General features: G+C 37.4%; 1 protein-coding gene across 1 annotated transcript; it reads left to right on the plus strand.

Moving 5' to 3' along the window:
* Positions 1–1,229: 1,229 nt before the first annotated feature.
* On the plus strand, positions 1,230–12,943 carry LOC143439644 (olfactory receptor 1M1). The gene is made up of 2 exons (XM_076925981.1): positions 1,230–1,470; positions 8,915–12,943. Exon 2 carries the CDS (start codon positions 8,925–8,927, stop codon positions 9,864–9,866), a length of 942 nt encoding a protein of 313 aa, XP_076782096.1. The 5' UTR covers positions 1,230–1,470; positions 8,915–8,924; the 3' UTR covers positions 9,867–12,943.
* Positions 12,944–23,659: the final 10,716 nt, after the last annotated feature.

The raw sequence follows: 23,659 nt of genomic DNA on the forward strand, positions 1-23,659 counted from the left end.
TAATGTTTATATGTACTTATTGAAATCCATTCTCAAATCCTGGATTGTAACTTATTTGCATCAGTTTTAAGTATGTGTTTTCCTGTGCATTTCTCAGCCATTTATTCTCCTTAAGCTTTTTTTTTTTTAATTTCCTTGAACTGTGTCTGTATGTCTTCTTTAAGCTCCTTGAGTTTTTTGAAAAAATTTATGAGATTTTTAAGTTTGGTGTTTTGTGGTTCATAGAGCTAATTCTCATTGGCAAACATTTCTACATAACTGATAAGAATTGGAAAGAAGATACTGGCTTCATCTTCCATATTCTTGATATTTTTGCATTTGATCTTGGCATGTGAGCTTTTTTTATTTCTAAGTCTGTTGTTGACATACAAGGTTGGTGAAGAAGAGAGAATTTGGGGGTAATTTGAAACTGGTTGTTAGAATGAAATCAGGAAAACAAAGAAAACTGAAGTGGTGTGCAAAATGTGTTTCCTGGTTCAAGCTTGAAGTTTGGGGCTAAACTTTGTTAAGTAGCAAAGTTACATGTGATTTGAGAGGGGACAGGGACTGAAAATAGGTAGAGAGTATCCTGGTCAAAAACTAAGAATCATTTCTGATGCAAGCAACGGAAGCCAGACAAGCCAGGACACAGGATATGTAATAAAATCACCTGGACAGATTCTGGACAAGAGATCGAGAAGTTTGGCAGCTTGGTGTGGTTCTAAGAAGTGCAGAATGTACCAGTGAGTGACTGCAGGTAGAAAAAGTAGTGGCAGAAATCTAGAGATTGCCTGAAGCATGGGTGGTAGTAGTCAGACTACCCCCAGGCACTGCATGTGAGACATGGGATTATGTTAGTGAATTGTAGATAAGAAGTGGATGGGGTAATCCAGGAGACTACACTTAGGTCCACTGGGCTATATCCTGGAGTAGAACATAGGAAGTGCAACTGATTGGGGTAATTGCAAGCAGATCAGAAGTGACCTGTCAGTAAATATTTTAAAAAATGGTTTGGGAGTAAATAAGTGTGTTCACAGATGAAAGAATGTAGAGAAAGTGCAGAAGTTACCACTTTATAATATTTTACCTCCTGGAGACTTAAAATAGTCCATGTGGGCTTCTTACAACTATGTTCCAGCCCCATAGGAAATTGAACTATTCAAGGAACCAAAATGAAATTGGACTATTTGCCTAACAAGAAATCTTGGGAATTAACTTCTTAATGAAACTGTAAATATTCCCTCAGTTATTATAACATCCTATACCTTGACTTCATTTGTTCTTTGGGCCAGAAGGATACCTACATGTGCACTCTGTGGCATCCTTCTGGCCCAAACAAGACTTTTCAAGAAGCAAAATTGACTTCATTTACCTTCAGAAAAGAAAAAAAAAACCCAGTTTGCGTAAAGAATGGCTGAATGATGGTGTCCCCAAGGAGAAAAACAACCAAGTAACAGGGGTGTCCGGGGGAGAGGAAAAAAGAAGAAAAAGGTAACTGCTGACAACATTGATGGGAGATGGTATTTATTGTGTCATAAATACTGACTCACTTTTACCAAGTTTAAATCATTGTTTATAGAAATATAATCTTTTGATATTTAATCAATCATTTATTCAAAAATGTGTTTATGTGCATGTGTGCGCTCTCATGTGTACCCATGCCGTGGAATGAGTGTGGCACTATTTGTACAATACTCATTGTTGGTTCTTTACTTCGACTTTGCCGAGATGGTATCTCTCTTACTGTTTCTACCGCTGAGAATAGTACTGAAGTCTGAGTGGCACAGGTAGAGATCCTAGTCAAGTCTTCTCATTTATCGTCCCTCTTGCCAAGGAATGGAAGGAATTTCAGGACTATTCTGTCAACAGAACTTGAGTTATTCTCCTGTTGATTCTTTTAAAACCCCTGGAGATGCTGGGTACCTAAAATCCTTTAAGTTGGGGATAGCCAGAAAACTCAATAGGAAAGATCCTTGCTACCAAGCCTAACAACTTAAATTCTTTCCCCAAAACTTGTAGAGTAGAAGGAGAGAACCAATTTCTCTAAGCCATCCTCTGTCATCCTCACCCACACCATGCCATACATGTACCCACACACATACAAAACAAAAATAGAAATATTTGTAATATATAATGTGAGAGCCTTTACACAAAGTCCAATGATTCAGATGGGATAAGAACATTGCTTCCTTGACAGTAGGTAGACTCCATGAGAAGACGAGGGTATACTTGAGTGCTCCCATCCTGAGGATTTTCCCTGAGCTCTAGAAAAATAAGGTCTGAAAGAGAAGATAGGCAAATGTTTAGGTGACTAAGAAGGTACAGAAGAAAATCAGTTAATAACATCAGATACTAATTTTACCAAATGATATTATTCAATCCTTCTTTTTATGTTAGAAATTCCATCTCTTTTAGTTGAGTATTACTACAATATGGTGTGTTTTCCAATGTTGCATAAACTGTGTGTAAAGTATGTATACTCATAATATTTTGATTATATTCACACACTGTGTCATTTTTTCTTATCCTTTGATTCTCCTCTTCTTCTTATACACATCTCTAATAGTGTCCCTTATATTTTTATATCTTTTGAAAAACATTGTAAGAGAAAACAAGACATCTCCCAGAACCCTATTTCAGTTAATGTTAAAATCTCCAATTCGATCCCTTTCCTTCAATAATAGTTTTGCAATTCCAATTTATGAGTATGACACCTTTTCATATACAGATTTTGTTCTTTACTCATTCATTCATTAACGAGTATATAAGCTAACTCAACAACATAGAATAGAATAAAATCATAATAGTCATGTGCAGGCAGGTATTGCTGTTTTTATTCATTTACAGTATATGCCCCAAAGTGGTATGAGCTATATATAATATCTTAAAATTTAATTTTCCATTTTGTGCTTCCATATGGATTTCACAATTGTTGCAATAATTTACATTCCAATCAACAATATTTCAGACTCCCTTTCCTGTCCAGGTCATTAATGCTTAATATAATATCAGGACATAAAATAAGAAAATATATTTGATCTTTTTGTGGTGGCTATTGTCTTGGCAAGGTGAGGCAAGAAGATTATTGTAAAGACAGCTTGGTCTACAAAGTGAGATCATGTCTCTTCCCCTACCACCACCACCATCAAAGAATAAAATAAAATAAAAGAACTTTGGCATGGAAATTCTGTATAAGAAAAATTAAAAGCATAGGAGTGAATGCTGGGGACAACATACAATGACAGGGACTGCCTGCAGTAGGCCAGAATGGAGACATCCCAGTAGCCCACAGCAGCTCTTTGGAAAAAAAAAACATAAAGGAAGAAAAACAGTTGTCCCCATTTCTCCTAACCTTAGCCCTGGACAATGCCCATGTAGATTTCATTTATATGTGACTGTTTTTCAGTTGGCCTTGGTGTGCCTAATTATTCTATTACATCTGACTTTCTTATGTTTTTCTCCTTCTGCTCTGGTGAATTCTCTGAAACTAGATGTTCCTTGTTGTAATGATTCTTAAACAATGAAAAAACATGTGAGGTAAATGTAGAGAGCATGAAAAGAGCATGTGAGGAGTGCATGAAGAGAATGTGAAGAATGAGTGAAGAGAGTGTGAAGAGTGAATGAAGAAAAAAGTGAGGTGTGTATGGAGTGTATGTGTGTGAGTTAAAGGAGAGTGCACGCAGTGTGTGTGAGATGTGTGTGAAGAGTGTGTGAGAGTGAAAAAGGAATGCACAGAGGTATATAGGAGTGTGGGAATTCAAGAAAAGAAAAGCACACAGGAGAAAAGCAGAGTGCACAGGAAAATGCAGAGTGTGTGCAGACTCAAGCTGCGAGCAAATGAGCGAGAGAAAGAAAGAAAGCAGAAAGTGAGAATGAAGAGATAGAAACTTTAAGCCTTGAAAAGTTGCCTGTCTGCTTGTACCCATAAAGTAGTCTGTGTATATTTATTAAGCACCTTCCAGATATCCCTGCATCCAGTTGCAAATTCCAATCTTGTTTTAAGGATGGACCCCAACAAGTAAGAGGTCAAATGATTTTAGCAAAAGAAACCATAAAGAAGCATTATGTTATAATTCAGTGAAAATGGCTATGAACATTTGACAAGGGAAAAGTTTGAGATCGAAGCTTGTACTCTTAAAAATCTCTAAGAGATTTTCTACATCTTACCTTTTCTTCAGATCTTAATCATCTAATCTTTAAAAGGTGGGCAACAGGGCTAGGTAGATAGCTAAATGGATAAAGGCCTTACTGTGCAAGCATAAAGACACTGGTTCATAAAGACACTGTTTCTGGCACACATGTAAAAGCCAAACATGGCTATTCATGCTCATAATACCAGAACTGGTGGCTGAGAGAGGTAAAGACTGGGATCTTGATAAGTATCTAGTCTAGCTGAAATGATAAACTTCAGATTCAATGAATCTGTCTCAAAAAAATAATTTGGAGGAACTATTGAGTCACACATCCTCCTTGTCAACTTTTGGCCTACAAACACACACACACATACACATACACACACACACACACACACACACACACACACACACACACACACAGGAAAGAAGAAAAATAAGATCTGGTCACAACTCCCATATATTTAATGTGTTTATTGTAATAGATACCATGCTGGAATTTTATTTTATTAGATGTGATATCATGTAGAAGTACTTAGATGCTGCATTGCTATGGATGAGAGGAATGATTGGAAGTTGTCTTATTTCCCGAAACAATTGTAATAATCTTGTAGGGAAACTGAAAGGATAAATTTGCAAACTATCTAAAACAGTTTTTCTGAATATTTATTTTAGTGTCTGGGGATCTACTTTAGTGTGAGGGAGGAGGAAGATGGCAAAAAGAAAGCAAAACAATCTATGCCATTTTCATTATGCCAGCATGAAGGCCAGCTATTCTATTGATAAGCAAGTACAGAGTCAGGAGTTGAGCTTCATGAAAGAGTGAAAAAAAATCAAGGAGCCAGAAAAACCATACTTCGGCTCTGGCAGACACCTGAAAGAGAGAGGAGAAAGGAAAAAAGTCACACTTTTCTGAATCAGAGCTCAGAAAGCCTGATAGACTCTACAGAATCTTCTCCTGGCTTATAGAGACAGGGATAAGGGGCAAGAATTCTGTGAGGAAAAAGCAAACTATCTCATCAAATATCTAACTTTTCTACCTCTTCTAGAGCAACTTAAAAATTGAACCCACCTTCCCATGATTGGTCCTGCCTTTCTTTCCTTTATCCTGGTCATTGACCAATGAAATAGAAGTTAAATCTACAATTAGCCAGAGATTTTATTCTCTTGATCAAAAGCAATCTGTCTTCTCCAACTGTGCCTTTACTGTTCATGTGACATTTTATTGCCTAGACAAGATATTGTCCATAAAAATTAACAAATTCAGAATTCAAATTCCAAGTGTCTTGAATACAGGGTCAGGGAATTTTCAAGTTATCATTCCAATCAGTAAGCCCGAAGTTTGATACATGTCAATCACTAGTAAGTGTTCCTGGTGTGAGTAAAGGAATAGAAATGAGGATGTAGTGAATTACATTCAATTGTTTTCAGATTTCAACAGGGAGAAGAAAATGGATGGCTATGCACTAGTTTAAAACTTATAAATTGAAAACTAATAGGATCCTTTATTTAAGATAGTTGTGCAATCAGAAACTTGAGTCCTTAGTTACACTGTATAATAATAAAATTAGAAAACAACAAAAAATTAAACAGATTATTCAGAGTTTGACCCAACTAAGATAAATAATTGTAATTTTCTCTCCCCATCCCCTGCTGTGGCATGAGTAACAATATCTAGTCTTTTCCTCAACCTCTCTGTCTTATTTTTATTAGTTCTTCAATAACTTCATATGGTGTGTTTTGATCATATTCATCACCCTCCTCCAACTCCTGCCAAATCCACCTCTATCTTACTTTTCTATATTACTTTGTGTCCTTTGTGATTTTCAACCCAAAGTAAAGTTTTGTTAGCCACGTAAATATGGGACCATCCACTAAAGCTTGTTCAACCTTGCATGGGCCACTCTCTTAAAGAATGCTGATAACTCTTCTCCAAAAGCTATAAACTTCCAGTATCTCCTTATGTTCTAATAGAATTGTGTGTCCAACTTTCCTGTCTATGGTGGAATGAAGAAAAATGAAATTCTCTAGTAAACTGATAGAACTAGAAATAATCACTTAGAAAGACAAACGCAGAAAGACAAATGTCACATTGTTTAGTATCACTTGTGCATACTAATATTTGAGTTTTCAGATAATATGTGTCTTGTTTGGAATAAGTGTAGTCATCAAGAAATTAGTAAGGAGCTAGGACAGGGGCTTTCAAGGAAGAGGAGAAAAACGTGTTATGAAGTGTCAGATAGGAGTAATGGAGCAGAGAGGTTTATTTATTCTTTTGAAACAAGGTCTCTCATTGAGTCTAGAGCTCACTGACTCAGCTAGGCTGAACACCCAGTGAGTCCAAGGAAGCATCTTTTCCCCATAGTCTCAACACCAAGATTACATATGCTCAGCAGATGAAAATTTGTATTTGAGTCCTGGGTGTCCAAATTCGGGACCTCATTTTGCACAGCAAGTGTTTTACCAGCTGAGATATCTCCTTAGCAGTTTCCAGAATTTACAGGAACCTACAAGACAAAGCCTGAAGATTTAGATTTTTAGACATCTTGAGAAGAACTCTTACAGGTGGGGTAGGAGTAGATATTCATCCTCAACTTTCCTCTCCTATCTCTGTTGCTTATTAAGAAGATACTTGTGGCTGCTGCATATGCTACAGCTGCGGCCAGTAGAGTTGTTATTTCCTAGGTTAAATTTTATGAGAACTACAGTAAGCAATCCTTTTTGAAGATTCTGAACAGTTTAAAGAAAGATCTCTGAGCTGTATCAACTGATAAGTGTACGCCCCAACATTTGACCAAGCAGAGTTCTCTATTTGTAGGTTGACTGTTTTCATACACGTGCCTCAGAAAACTTTGGAAGTTGTCTGATGTTTGTTTTCAGTGTTTTTCCAGTCCTGAAAAAAATATTCAGATGAAAACATTTGTGAATCAATTGAAAATACAGACTATAATTTTAGAAAAAACTTTGGAAAGGATATATGGAAATATATGGATAAAGATAAAACCAGTTCCAATTCTAGTTATTATAGCATTTGCATATAAACCCTAAAATTGTATGCAAATTAAGACAAAGCATATAACATTCTTAGAGAAGAGTATATTCTTTTTAGAGAAGAGTAGCTTCTACTAGGGTCTTTCAAACATCATGGGACAGAATTATTAATAACAACAAAAAAGGAGAGTCAGCTATGGTGCTGGTATTAGAGCAACTGCCTAACATGGAAAAAAAAAGCAGAATTCAATCACCAGCACTAGGAAAAATAAGTACTGAGAGGTAAAAGAGAGTAAAGGAAAGCAAGAAGAGAGAAAAGGAACAGAGGAATGAGAAGAAGAAACAAGAGGAAGACAGAAAAGGAAAGGGAATAGGATGTGGGGAGGAAGGGAAGGAAGTCCAAAGGCTTGGAAAATATTCAAGTTTATGTGAATATGAGATTCCCAAGAAAGAACCAGATACTGAAAACAAGTCTAACAAGGGCAATCATTATAAAGATTTGTGAGTATTAGACCCAACCCATTGTATTGATTGTACATAGTATCTTCATAAGGTATCTCTTTGCTGCCAAATTCCACTCAGCTTGGTCTCCAACAATCAAAATGACACCTAAAATTTGACTATTAGATCATGTGTCTCTTAATCTCCTAAACCTAATCTGAGTTTATTTTGTGAAATTCTGAAATATCTTGTAGCCACATTTTATCTCTTCTCATTCCTTATGTGTGTTTCATTAATTATTTATGCTATTTTTCTAAATAAATGTATTAATCCAACACCCTTTACTACGTGCCAGAAAAGAGATAGGGAAGGAAGCAAGAAAGATCATGCTCTTTTTCATTTATAATAGTATTAGTCGGAGATTTACATAGCAAAATATTTTTTGTAGAGAAGTGGAGATTGCCATGTTAATGAAATAAGGAAATGTAAGAAACAGACTTCAAACATTGTCTTTCTTATATGTGAAATCTATTTATTTATTTATTTATTTATTTATTTACTTATTCATTCATTCATTCATTCATTTACTAGAATCATGTCTCACTATGTAGCATTGGGTGGTCTGGAACTCACTATATAATCTAGGCTCAAATCAGAGATTGTCAAGCACAGAAAGTCTCCTGCATTCTCCTCCCAAGTGCTCAGATTAAACATTCCCATCATGCTAGCATCATTCTCTCTCTCTCTCTCTCTCTCTCTCTATATATATATATATATATATATATAGTGTGTGTGTGTGTGTGTGTGTGTGTGTGTGTGTGTGTGTATACACCTACAATTGGTGAATCTGTGGACAAACTGGATCTATTTTATTAAGAACTGAGTGATCCCGTTTACTGACCTATCATGGTGTGATTCAAATCTCATCATTTCTGTATTTCTCTGACTTATGCTGGGACATGTAGGCACCATCATAGGGTGACCAGGAGGTCTCATCATTGGAGGCCCAGGCATCATGGGCGCTTTTCATATTATCTTAATTTTAGTTTAAAAACATGAGAGAAAATATAGGATGCTTGTATTTCTGTATCTATCTAGCTTAATCTACTTAGAATATCTTACTGTGCCATCAATTTTGCTGCAGATTAAAATACATGATTCTTTTTATGGCAAAGTATTTCTCTATATTTTTTTTTATATTCACCTACTAACAGACACATGGCCTGATTCTATAGTAACATAATAAGAACATTAAGTGAAAGTTCAAGGTACTGTAATGAGCTCAGACAAGAACTGGGTAGTTAATCTGTTTTACCCTCTAATCTGTATTTATGCTGTTCCTTCATTTCTACTTTCAATACTTTCAAAAGAGTTCAACACATGGAACCACAAAACCAAACCAGTGCATCTGAATTCATCCTCTTGGGACCTTCAGAAAAGCCAGAACATGAGCCTGTCCTTTTTTCTCTGTTCCTCTGCATGTATGTGATCACAGTCGTGGGGAATTTGTTAATCATCTTTGCCATCAGCTTTGACTCTCACCTCCACACTCCTATGTATTTCTTCTTGGCCAATCTCTCCTTGGTTGATTTTTGTCTGGCTACCAACACTGTCCCCAAGATGCTGGTGAATATTCAAACCAGAAACAAATCTATCTCTTATCCTTGTTGTCTGACACAGATGTACTTTTTCCACTTTTTTGGCATCATGGACAGTGTCTTGATAGCTGTGATGGCTTATGACCGGTTTGTGGCCATTTGTCACCCATTAAATTATTCTACTATCATGAGTCCACGGCTCTGTGGGCTGCTGGTTGGTGTACCATGGGTGTATTCCTGTTTCGTCTCTCTCACTCACATCCTTCTCATGGCCCGTCTTGTATTCTGTAGCAAAAATGAGCTTCCCCACTATTTCTGTGACCTTACCCCACTTCTTCGACTTTCATGCACAGACACAACAGTAAACAAGATCTTTGTGCTCATTGTGGCAGGAATGGTGATAGCCACACCTTTTGTTTGCATCCTAGCCTCCTATGCTCGAATCATCATGGCCATCATGAAGGTCCCCTCTGCAGGTGGCAGAAAGAAAGCCTTTTCTACCTGTAGCTCCCATCTCTCTGTAGTAGCTCTTTTCTATGGGACCACCATTGGAGTCTATCTATGTCCTTCTTCTGTGCGCACAGCTGTGAAGGAGAAGGCTTCTGCAGTGATGTACACAGCAGTCACCCCCATGCTGAACCCGTTTATCTATAGCCTGAGGAACAGAGACCTGAAGGGAGCCCTGAGGAAGATTATTAACCGAAAGATCAGCATATCCTCCTGATTGAGAACATTGTGGAATTTCAAGGCATCAGAATCTAAAGAGCTGAGTTCTTCAACTAAGTTGGAATTTCTTGCAAGGAAAGAGAAACTACTTGAAATTCTGAGTTACAGAAACCCAAGTGGCAATTTCTATGTGCCTTTTAACCATTGTCCTTCTCTAGTTGTTTTTTATTGTCAGTTTGGCAGAGACTGGGATCACCTGAGAAGAGGAAATCTCAACTGGAAAGTTGCCTGGGTCTAATTGGTCTGGGGCATGTTGTGGAGAATTAGCTTAACTGCTAATTGATATGAAAAAGTAGCCCATGTTGCCTGGTACCATCCATATGCCTATGATCCTGGGCTGTGTAAAGAAGCCAGCTAAACACTATAAAAATGAGGCTTCCAGCAAGCCGACAGGGTCTTCTATGGTCATTGCTTCAAGTTTCTGCTGAGTTTCTTTTCTGGTGTCCTTTCAAGATTGAATATAACCTTTACCAAATTAGATACTTGCCTTCAGTAAGTGTGTTCTGTCAAACTCACAGCAAGAGAAAAGGTAACTAGAAGATTCTCCAAATATGGTACATGGTAAATAATTCTATGTCTCACATTGTCCTCAAAGAAAAATAACACAATCATTACAGATTGTATATTCCCTACTTCAATATCCTTTTAACAAATAGAAAATGCAATCGTGTATTGCTTAACAATAATATCTTCTGAGAAATATATGATCTGATGGATTGAGCATTGTGGAAATGTTGTTATATTTACATAAACTTAGCATAAGTCAATAACATAATTTAATATTCAATATTTTTATTAATTATATTTGTTTTTAGATAGTCTCATACATTTCTATATCATATACTAACCATTCTCATCTCCCACCTTCTTACCACTCCTGGGAAAGCCCTGATCTTCTACACAGATCTGTCTTATACATTCATGTACAGCCATGTTTCTGTGACCCAGGGCCATCTATATGTCTATTGTATCTGAGCTATCTGTTGATGCTTGGTGGGTTTAATAATAGGTACAAAACTGAAAACAAATGTTTCTTCTCTCTCAGAAACTATCAATAGCCAGTGATTCTAAGACAAAAGGTAACACCTACTTAATCCCTCTCCATTGAGTTATTATTGCTAAGGTTATTCTTGTATGTACACTCAGTGGATATAACTACAATCAGTATGAGTTAATAATTGTAATAGTTATAACTTTTTCATAGAATGATTATTCATAGATGCACTCATTATCCTCAAAATTTTAAATACTTGCCACCACCTCTCTTCTACAATGTTCCCTGAGCTTACCTAAATGTCTTGTTTAATGCCAAGCATACAAACTTTCCTAATTTTTTGTATCTTGGACTGCTTACAGGAATAACCCCATGAATCTTGTCATACACTGCTGTTCTTTTTGGGAAGACTCCTCCCTGACTAAAGATGGGAGCAGACTTTTTCTATAATCTATAAGCATAGGTATTTAGAAGGCATTTGTCAATGTCTCAACATAGCATCTTGATATCATTTAGAGTGGTCTAAAGATGTATTTCAATAAGTTGCATGCTTGATTACTATGCACCATGCCTTGGGCTGTATCTCCAACATGGTATGACACAGAGAGACAGGAATAGACATGAATGAGGTTACTGCTGGCATAACATAGCATATCATTCCAATATAAACATTTTTATATTGTAGTAAAACAAAAAAAAGTGTGGTCCTTAAAACAGAAATAAGGACAGGGAGAGGGACCTGATAAATAAAGCACTTGCTGCACAAACTTAAGGACCAGTATTTGAATTCCTCAGAACATGAAATGATAACACTCACATGTAATCCCAGTATATCTGCAGCAAGATGGAATGTAGAGACAAAGGAATCTCCACAAGCTCACTAGGCACCCAGCCTGTGATCTGCAGCAGTTTAACAACAAGGGACCCTGTCTTAAACAAGGTGTGAAATGATGACCAACATTCAAAGTTATCTTCTGTCCTCACATGCTTACTATGCATACATATACCCTTACTCATACACAGATATTTACACACAAACACATGTATACATCATCATCATCACCACCACCATCTCTATCATCATCACATGTATGAGCACATCTATAGAGAAAAGTAAAATAGCAATAAAAAGAATAAATATAAAAATCAGTAACGTAGATATTTATTAAGATTGACAAGATTCTGTATTGAGTGCAATGTATTGTTGTATAGCAATTTTTTCTTAAATTCACTAAGGTAAATGATATCTTGTCCTAACTCTACTTTATGTCCTTCTAAAAAAAACCTTGGCTTTTCATCCCCCAGTAGCCATATCCACCTTGACAATGCTTTTCAGGCAGACCCTGACCTTGACCATGGTCAGCCCAGATGTATTAATCACAATAATTAATATTTGTGCAAACTAAGCTAAAATAACCAAAGAACACATAAATTGTGAATAATTGTCATATGGTATCTGGGGTCTGAAAACAAACAAACAAAAAAAACCAACAAAAAATCCAAACAGATATTACAAGGCTACTTTAATCCCTGATATAAATCTTCCAACACTGCTGTAATTATGGGCTTTTTGTTTGTACTTTTCTTTCAAAACTCTTTATTCCTGAATTCTGGGACCAAGAAAGACTTTGGAGACATTAGCCTACTATGGGTCTATTCATTATTAAAGTACCTGTTTTCTCTTAATTCATTTAATTATCATGGCTGTTAATAATTGTCCCAAGTGGATTGTTTCACTCTGAACTGAAACATTCCCACAAGGAAAGAGTGGAAGGCTCATGAGACTTGGGAACTAAACAAACTTCATAAAGCTAGGAAAGCTGAAACTTATGGGATTCATGGAGACCCTTTTCCAAGGATACAGAAAGAGAAAACGGCTACTGAAATAGGAAGCCAGTCATCCTTGCTACCAAGAGGAGATCCTCTAACCTGTCTAACTGACTAAAGGTCATACAGAGAGCTCTGGGATTTTATTTTTCATGACTTGTCACTCTTGTCACTGGGGTGGACTTTAGTGTGCAACTATTGTAAGTCACCTCTTCTCCTATAAGTAACCCCAATAAAACCTCATTGGCCCATTGGGTTTGATCTCTGGTGTAATCAATACTTTGATCTCTGAGTTCCCTATCTAGGATCAGTGGATTTGTGTGTGTTATGTATCTTGAGAAAAAGTCTCACACACTATGTATTGCTATACTTTTATATGACTGGCAAGATTCTGTTTTGTTTAAATATGAGGAATATGTTGCACTCTGAAGTAACACCTAACTTAAAGAAAAGTTTCAGCTGCATTATGATCTTGTAGTTCCACTGTCACATATTCAGTGCATCTTTGCCTATAATGTCATTATTTAACATACAACTCTCTTTATTAAGTTCTGTTATGCAATGGGTATTTATCTTTATGTCAATAGGTTTGAATTTTTTTCAACCTTGGTCAGAGAAGATTCTTTTTGCAATGGGTAGTGGTTGATGCAGAAACACATATATACACATAATTAAAATAGAAAACAATGCCAGAGTTCTGCTCCAGCCTGGAGATTATTAATTGTTACTGAAGCAAGAAACAGTTGGATGAAAAAGACTAATGATCTCTGGCCTTATAATCTAACTATTAGTGCTATAATGAGTGCTGGTTTCCTCTTTCTTACTTGTTTGTACTTTAATAAGCACTGGTTTCTTACTATTCTATGACTAAATGCCAGTGATTTCTGGTAATAAACCCCTTCTGTTAATATCAGGGGATCAGGAAAAAAAGCTTAGTTACTAGACTCTTTTTTCTCTGACTCAAATGTTCCTTGCTGACCAGGCGAGAAGCATGGAACTCATTAACTCTATGAACCTGAGAGAAAAGAAAAAGAAAATCTTTCTACAAGAAACACACACACACACACACACACACACACACACACATACACACACACACACTCTGCTCAGGTTCAAACACCTGACCACTTGTCTTATCAACAAGTGTTCATCTTATCAACAAGTGTTCATGCAGACTTGTATATAGACACCTATACTTACATATATATAACATATAATATTTATTACATATATGTATATATACATATATATGTATATATATGTATATATATACATATATATATTTGGTGAATGGAGCAAAATCTCCAATGAGCAAGCATCAACACAGAAAAAAAATCACTCATTCTGAGTGAAAATGAAGCTGTGACCATTATTGCTGAAAAAAAAAAAAGCTTCTCCCTTATTGTTTGTTCTTAGTTCTTTTACATTTACACAATAAAATGTTTATTTTAAATGAAAATGGGTTAACGATATGGCTCAGTGTGTAAAATCTCTCTCATAGAAAGCCTAGAAACCTTAATTTAATCCCCCAAAATCCATTTTTACAAATCCAGGTACAATATCACACAGTTATAATACCAGCACTACTTGAGCAAGATGGAATGCAAGAGTCAGGAGTATCACATGAAATGCCAGATGTCTACAAAGCATGGCAGAAATCGGAGAGACCCTGCCTCAACAAGGTGAAAAGTCCACCACTCTGGAAAAGTCAGGACAGAATTCTTACCTACAATCTTGATCTACAGTCAAGAGCAGAGAGAATAAATACATAGGCCCTTTCAAGACATCCGGCACAAGGAATGGTGCTACCCACAATGGGCTGGTCTGTGTGTTTGTGTGTGTGTGTGTGTGTGTGTGTGTGTGTTAGAACTTCCATATCAAATTCTAATTTTTGGCATCAATACATTTTTTCATTTATTCATTCAACAAACATATATTCTACCAGTTCTTACTCTAGGCACCAGAATTGTTAGTATGAGTGATACAAAGCCATTTCTTATATCTATAAAAAAGGGTGACTCTGGGGAAATCAAGGACAGAATGATGGAACTTATCTATACACTGATTGCAAAACATTAACTTTGAGGGGATAAATATTTTATATGTAGTTCATATTGCCTGGATTCTGTAAGTGTCTATAGAAGATAAAATTCTGATCATAGTATAGTTATTCCAAAAAATCAGTTTTGTTTATATTTATTTTCAAAACTAAAATTCAAATTATGTCTTAAATCACAGGTGGTGATACACAGACACCAGCACCCAGTAGGCAGAAGTAGTAACATCTCTGTCTGCTCAAGGCTAGTCTAGGTAGAGAGTTCCAAGCCAAAGGGGACGGCACACTAAAACCTCTCAGACAGTTGATGTTTATCACACACACACACACACACACACACACACACACACACACACACACTGACAGAGGGACGTAAATACCAAACACTCCATTTGAAAATTGGGGCATGGAACTAAGCATTCTCAGAAGAAATGCAACTGCCTAAGAAATGTTCTTTTAAATGTTATACATCCTTAGCTATGAAGAAAATACAGAATTTAAAATACTTTGCTATTTCATCTTATCTCAAACAGAATGGCTAAGAGTAAAATCACAAATGAAAAAAAAAAGAAAGAAAATGCTGCTGTGAGTGTGGAGAAAAGAAAATATTTATTTACTATTTGTAAGAGTATAAATTGGCAAAGCAACTCTAGATATTAATGTAGAAGTTCTTACATATTTTTTATCACATGTAGAAACTTCTTAATACAAATATTTATAAAAACATGCATAGCATACACCCATACCCAAGCTTCAGGGAATATTGTGGAACAGGGAGACATAAAAAATGTAAAAGCCAAAAGATAGGCAGAAGAACTTTGAAATGTTATGTTCTGGGCATCACAAGGCCAATACACCCCTATTCTCACAGAAGCTGTGGGAGCCTCCACCAGGCATGTCCCAGAGAGAGAGGCCTTCCTTCTACTGGTTGCTGATTGACTCTTGAAGAGGGGAAACCATTGTTTTTAACTGTGTATACACTAAAGAACCCAACCAATTTCAATGGATAGCTTCAAGCCCACAGTCACAGAGATTAATTTGAAGTCTCTTGTGGCAGGCACATAAAACCATGGGCAAGTTAGCTTGCTGTGCAATCTCTTTTTTAAGTACCTAGTCATGACTCAGGGTCATGTGACAGACAACTCTGTTAATGGCTGAGGGCCTCTCTCTTAAGAAAGATTTGAGCCCCCAACTGTAACAAAAAAGAAAACATTTCTTTGAAGGATGCAGGGACAAACAGTGTTCATGAAACTGAAACCAAAGCATGCAACATGAGGAACAATTGACATTTAAATTTACACATTACTGGTTCCAGGAGATGTGTGCTTGTGGACTTGCTGTGTGTGTGTGTGTGTGTGTGTGTGTGTGTGTGTGTGTGTGTGTGAGCGCGCGCGTGATGTAAGTGTAGGCATGTGGGTGTGGTGTCATGCATCTGCATGTGTGTTTGCTGTCTAGGGCCAAGTGTACATGTGTGTTGTGGTGAGTATGTGCTTTGTGAGGGTGTGTGTTCTTTAATCTGTAAGCAAATATCCCATTAAGTAGACATATGACTTAGTTTTCTTTTTCTTCTTTTCTTGTGCATGGGGGGAGGGCAGTAAAGTTCCCATAGGGCCCCCAGGTTGCTGTCAGGAATCATCTTTCATAGCTCTTGCATCTTATTCATTAAGGCAAAGCTTCTCAACCAAAACCAGAGGTGACCAATTCAGCTATACCCTTGCTTTGGGGATCTAGTCTTCACTTGCAGAGGCTGGAATTACAGATAGGCAGCCATCAGAGCTACATGTAACAAAACACAGCATGGTAAACAAAAGCCCAGCAATTGAGAAAGAAGGCACATGCTACATAAATGATGCTCAGAACAAAACTCTTGAGCAACTGTCCTTACCCACCTCTTTAGCCCACCTCTATCTGAAGAGCCCATTTCGCTTTCATAACAAACTGTATTTCTGTCACTATCCGTTTATTCCTTGGCATAAACAGTGTTCTCTGATACAAGTTTCCGAAATTCTCACTGTATGCTCTCTGGATGCCAATCCATGTTTATAAGACTTTGCAGAGAATTCCATGGCTATGAATGCTTAAGCATTGATTTATATACTTCCAAGAGATTGACTCGAGATTGTTGTAATTCCAAATGACAACACACAGGGGCAGCACAAACACGTTGTTCAGGAGTCTCAGTTCTGCATATTCTTGAGACCCAAATTTCCAGTTTCTCTGTAAAGGGCTTTATTGTTTGGTTCTTCAGATATTTTTTCACTACCAGGAGTCACACAGATTCAAGCCAGCTGGCATCCCAGTAATAAGGGTAGGGAATAAACATGGGCATCCTCTTATAAGCAAGAAACTGTCTACAATTGGAACCTACTTGCAAAGGAAAAACTACTCTTCTCCAGTGGAGTTTTACTAGGTACATTAACCACACTTCAGGGAAGAACACATGTCCAGATAGTTGGCCAACACAAAATTAACTTTTTGTTTCATATTGAAATTTATTTTTCTTATTGGTCTTCTGAGTATATCATTTTATTTTATTTTATTTTATTTTATTTTATGTGTGTTTGTGTGACAGAGAGAGAGGAAAGTGTCTTGAATAAGTACCTTATTCTTTAGTGACAGAGTCCTAAGAGGAGGGCCAGAAAATGAGAAGTAAAAGATGTAAAACCTAGGGCCAAGTGATCTTGCACAAGCTATGCTTTATGCCAAGAAAGTTTATTAGAAGTACAACATTTTACATACAACTTGCAAGGGAATGAGAATGAAACAGTTTCTGAGGAAAACTATCATATATACAGTGAGACAAAATCTGTTGGAAGCTATTGTTGCACAAAGGGACCACAGATATCTCAAAAGCATCTAAGACCCAGTACCCAGTAGCCTTAGAACTGATAACCACAGCCCTTTAGGATGGAAGAGTTGAGTTCAGTGGCTCTGAAGGCACAGCTCCCACAGGATCCTGGCCCTGGGCCACTACTGGATCTTTAAAGCAAGTTCTTGGTGTAGAGAAGGAATTCTGTTCCTCTTCCTCTCCATACATCAAGGCTGCAGAGAAAAACCTCAGGATAATATAACCTTTATCATGTAAATTGGGGGGATGGGTTCTGTTTATTTTGGTTTGTTTTTTGTTTTGTTTTTTAAGAGAGTGAAACAAAGGGACATGAAGTTTGGTAGGTAGAGAGGTGGGCAGGACCTGGAAAAGATTAGGAGAGGGGAAAATCTTATCAGAATATAATGTACAAAAACAAGATATTTTTTAATGAAAAAAAAAAAAAGAGAGTAACCTACGAATGAAGGGAGTTGGCAGTTAAAGATTGAAACCCTTTACTACTTGAGCTTTATATAGTAAGTGGATCATGCACAAACAAAACCAAAAAAAAAAAAAAAGGCTATAAAGGGTAGGTGTTTTGTGAATGTCCTATAAGGAGTCATGACTGTTGGACAAAGCTTTGGGCATTTCCCTCACCTTAGTCACTCACTCCTATTCTTATTATTGTTTCCCCTTTTTGTAAGTGTGTTCACCAAAATGTGTATGTACGTGCACCACATAGCATAGAGGATCCCACAGAGGTCAAAGGAGAGGATTGGGTCCATGGTGACTGGAGTTATATGTGGTTTTGAGCTACCAGGATCCATCCCTCCAGCCCTTACTTTCTCTTTCTTAATAAATCATATTTATTTCTATTTCTTCATGAGAAAATACAGGAGAGAGTTAATTCTTAAATAGATAGGTGGGTAAAGAAAGAGGTCTGGGACTGGATCAAACTAAACACCAATTTCCTTTTAGGCTAAGATGGTTTACTTCTGGGACTTTCTTTAAAAGAAACACACACACATGCCGGGCAGTGGTGGCGCACGCCTTTAATCCCAGCACTTGAGAGGCAGAGGCAGGCGGATTTCTGAGTTCGAGGCCAGCCTGGTCTACAGAGTGAGTTCCAGGACAGCCAGGGCTACACAGAGAAACCCTGTCTTGAAAAAAAAAAAAGAAAGAGAGAGAGAGAGAGAGAGAGAGAGTGAGATAGAGAGAGAGAGAGAGAGAGAGAAAGGACGGAAGGAGAAAGAAACACACACATGCATGTAATCTCAGTTCTTGGAAGATAGAGGCAGGAAAAAATCAAAAGGACAAGCCTCAGGCACATAGAGCTAGAGGACAACCTGACTACAAGAGACTCTGTCTTGAATGGGGGTTGAGGGATAAAAAGGTGAGAGAGAGAGAGAGAGAGAGAGAGAGAGAGAGAGAGAGAGAGAGAGAGAGACTGGTGACATAAGCCTGTAATCCCAGCTACTTAATCAACTGAGGCATGTGAAATGTCAAGGTAGAATACAAAGTGAGTTTAAGACCAGCCTGAGCAAAATAGAAAACCTTGTCTCAAATACTTGTAAAAAGGGTTTGGGAAAGAGATGAGTGTATACGGTTTACTTTGCCTGTGCAAGGCACAAAATTCAATCCTAAGTATACGTTAGAAAAAAAATCAACAATCCTGTTTTGTTTTGTTTTGTTTTTATATTCTGCTTTACTGACTATGCCTTGTCCTGCTCTATACCTCAGAGTGGAATGCCAATCTCAGTTGTCATTAGTGAATTGCATAGGATGGTATAGTCCTACAGAAAGGACACAATGCTCTCTTTTGCTCACTGGTCCTTCAAATACCATCATTCCTGGACACACACCCAACAGAACCTGTACTTTTTTCTTGGAGACTGGTGTCCTGGAGAGGATTGAGGCTTCTCCCAATAATCAGGAAAGGTTTTCATGAAAAAGACAGGAAATTTTTCTTTAGAAATATGTAGATTCCTGACTGCATAGCAATAAAATTTTCAAGTCCTCCTAGGACTATAACAAAAGAAGTAGGAGATCTTCCTAAAGAGTAAGTTTAGGTTTAGGCTTCTATGTGTCTCTCTGTCTCTCTGTGTCTGTGTCTCTGTGAGAAGGGGCTCTGTGTGTGTGTGTGTGTGTGTGTGTGTGTGTGTGTGTGTGTGCCTATATGGTCCAGTCATTGCCAGTCTAGTTAGTTAGACTGGCTGACTAGTAAACCTCTGTGATCTTTTCCTTTACAGTATTGGAGTCGAAAAGTACCACAATGCCAACAGACTTATCTCCCTACTCCTTCCTGTTCTGTCTTAAGAACTCAAATCCTACAGAGAAACTCATAATACTATGGAGCTTCCATTCCAGACAAAGAAATGCTTCCCACAATTTTGATTATGTCAGTGCAGCACTATGGGAACTTGAAGCTCAGTTTCCATAGACTGAGATTTTATATTTTTTCCATATATAGTCATGTTGGGCAAAATAAATAAATAAATAAGCAGATAAAGATAGATAAATAATTAAATAAACTCAATATCTAGGGTAGTAAGATTGCTCAATGGGTAAAGTTATATGCCTCCCTGAACCCATGACATGGATGGAAACAGCCAATTCTTGAAAGATGTCCTCAAGTACACTGTTTCTTTTCCTTTAACAAATAGATAAGCAAATGTTAAATTTTAAAGAAAATAAGAAGGAGCCATGCCTGACACTGCCTGAATAGCCAGGGTGTTGAATTGTTTTATACATGTTGAGACTTGCTTTGTATCCAAGTATGTGGGCAATTTTGTAAAAATGTCTATGAGTTGCTGAAAATAAGGTATACATATTTTTGTGTTTGATTTAAATTATATATTTTTTTTTCTGGAAGAGTAATTCTCACACAGCTAAAATGTGTCATTCCATACCTAACCACTTTTGTTCCATAGTCAAAGGAGACTGCCAGATACTCTGTCATCAATCTCACAGTCTTAGGAAGTTATACATAACATCAAAGTGACATCCTTGAAACTTTGCTAGACAATTCTATTAGGATGATTCTATGGGATTCTATTTCTCTATTACTTTAACTGACTTCTCATACAAAGCTTCCAGGTGCTTGTCCCTTATGCTAGAGACTCGTACTTCCATTTTAACACGTCCTTTAAAGGTTTGATTTAGTGTACCCAGCTCCCTTAAAATAACCAGACTTTCTCCTGTGTGTAAACAGGAGTGCTCCATGTAAGCTCCCATACTTGTTCTCAGCCCACAAGAAATCCATTTGTTCCTGATACATCAGCAGGAAGACACATTGGACATTGTAGAAGATATCTGGAGGCAAGGAATATTCATCCCTTTCATCCAAATCCAGACATATACATACACATACATATACATATATGTATGTATATTACATTAATATTCTGTTTTTTTCTGCCCTCTCCCTTCAATCCTCTGAAGCCCGGTGTTGCTTCTGCTAACGTACTTTGCACCAGCATTCCTGGTGGTGGGACGAGCCACTAGCCCAAAGAGCTGAATCTAAAAGAAAACATTTGTCCTAGATTACTTTAACTCAGCTGCACTACACTCTTTGGCTTCTACTCTTATCTCTCCCTTTAATCTCTGCACAACAGAGCTGGACAGGATCATAAACAGAACTCACTAGCTCTTAAAACAGTCAGTTCTGCTTACTCACCCAGCTGCACTGAAGTCCAGACCTCCTGGGCTGCTGCGGTTCTGCATTTTGCCCTACCATTTGGGTGTGGGAATGCTGCTGGGCATGCAATGTGGAAACACTAGACAACATTTACTCTGTGAAGTGCTGAAACACCACTCAGAGGGTGGGAAGAAACTAAATGAGGTCAAGGGAATATAAACTGAAAATGAAGAAGTCAAAGTAAATATATATATATATATATATATATATATATATATATATACTGCTCCAGGTGAAAAACAACTTCAGCAAAGTGGCTGTATACAAAATTAACATACACACACATACTACACATAAACACATGCAAAACAGTAGTATTCCTGTTTACAACAGCCACAAATAATATAAAATATCTTTGTGTAACTTTAAGTAAGTGAAAGACCTGTATGACAAGAACTTCAAGTCTTTGAATAAAGAAATTAAAGAAGGCTGGAGAGATGGCTCAGGAGTTAAGAGCTCCAGCTGCTCTTCCATAGGTCCTGAGTTGAAGTGGTTTGCAACCCCATGGAAGAACAACAATATCAACCAGCCAGATCCCCCAGAGCTCTCAGGGAGTAAACCACCAAAGAGTACACATGGAGGGACCCATGGTTCCAGCTGCATATGTAGCAGAGGATGGCCTTTGTCGGGCATCAATAAGAGAAGAGGCCCTTGGTCCTGTGAAGGCTCAATGCCCCAGTATAGGGGTGCCAGTGTAGGTAGGGAGGTGGGATGGGTGGTTGGGTGGATGGGGGAACAACCTCATAGAATCAGGGGGAGGGAGAAGGGATAGGAGGTTTCCAGGGGGAAACCAGTAAAGAGGATAACATTTGAAAAGCAAATAAACATTGCCATCTTTCCAAAAGCAGTCTACAGATTCAATGTTCTTCCCAACACAATTATTTAAAGGACCAGAAAGACCAACACTTAACTCCATATGTAAAGACAAAAAACTTAGGATAGCTAAAACAAGTCTGTTACATAAGAGAACTTTCAGAGGCTTATAACCATTCCAGATATCTAGTTGTACTACAGAGAAATAATATTAAAAATCACAGGATATTGGAAAAATATTGACAGTTGATGAATGTAATCAAATTGAAACCCAAAAGTAAATCCACACACGTGTGGATGCTTGACTTTTGACAAAAAAGCCAAATGCAAGTAGTAGAAAAAGAAAGCATCTTCAATTAGAAGGTGAGGGGAATTGGAATTAGTTTTAGGTGTGGCAACTAGTGAGTGGAGGAGATCCAAAGGTAAGCATAGTACTTAGTCTTCAAGTATGTGTGGCCTGATCTTCTGGCAGGTATAGCCTAAGGTTGTCAGGGGTGTCTACCCAAGGGGAATCCTGATATTCTTTATTCTACTTAATGCATTCCACTTGTCCTATTTTCCTTTGAGTTTTCTATTTGAGGTACTGTATTTTTTCAATTCCATGTTCATTTCTATTTCAATCCTCTTTAATGTTTATATGTACTTATTGAAATCCATTCTCAAATCCTGGATTGTAACTTATTTGCATCAGTTTTATGTTTGTGGTTCATAGAGCTAATTCTCATTGGCAAACATTTCTACATAACTGATAAGAATTGGAATGAAGATAGTGGCTTGATCTTTCATATTCTTAGTATTTTGCATGAGATCTTGGCATGTGAGCGTTTTTATTTTTAAGTTTGTTGTCGACCTAAAAGGTTGGTGAAGAAGAGAGAATTTGGGGGTAATTTGAAACTGGTTGTTAAAATGAAATCAGGAAAGCAAATAAAACTTAAGTAATGTACAAAATTTGTTTCCTTGTTCAAGCTTGAAATTTGGAGGTAAACTTTGTTAAATGGCAAAGTTATATGTGATGTGAGAGGGGCCAAGGACTGGAAGGAAATAGGTAGGGAGTATCCTGGTCAAAAACTAGGAATCATTTCTGATGCAAGCAATGGAGGCAAGACTAGCCAGGACACAGGATATGTGACACAGTCACCTGGACAGATTCTTGACAAGAGATTGAGAAGTCTTGCTATGTGGTATGGTTCCAAACAGTGTACCAGTGAGTGACTGGAGGTAGGAAAAGTAGTGGCAGAAATCTAGAGACTGGCTGAAGCACAGGTGGTAGTAGTCAGACTACCCCCAGGCACTGCATGTGAGACATGGGATTATGTTAGTGAATTGTAGATAAGAATTGGATGGGGCAATCCAGGAGACTACACTTAGGTCCACTAGACTATATCCTGGAGTAGAACATAGGAAGTGCAACTGATTGGGGTAATTGCAAGCAGATCAGGAGTGACCTGTCAGTACATATTTTAAAAAATGGTTTGGGAGTAAATAAGTGTGTTCACAGATGAAAGAATGTAGAGAAAGTGCAGAAGTTACCACTTTATAATATTTTACCTCCTGGAGACTTAAAATAATCCATGTGGGCTCCTTACAATTATGTTCCA

The sequence above is a fragment of the Arvicanthis niloticus genome, chromosome 27, assembly GCF_011762505.2.
Source record: "Arvicanthis niloticus isolate mArvNil1 chromosome 27, mArvNil1.pat.X, whole genome shotgun sequence".
Taxonomy (NCBI): domain Eukaryota; kingdom Metazoa; phylum Chordata; class Mammalia; order Rodentia; family Muridae; genus Arvicanthis; species Arvicanthis niloticus.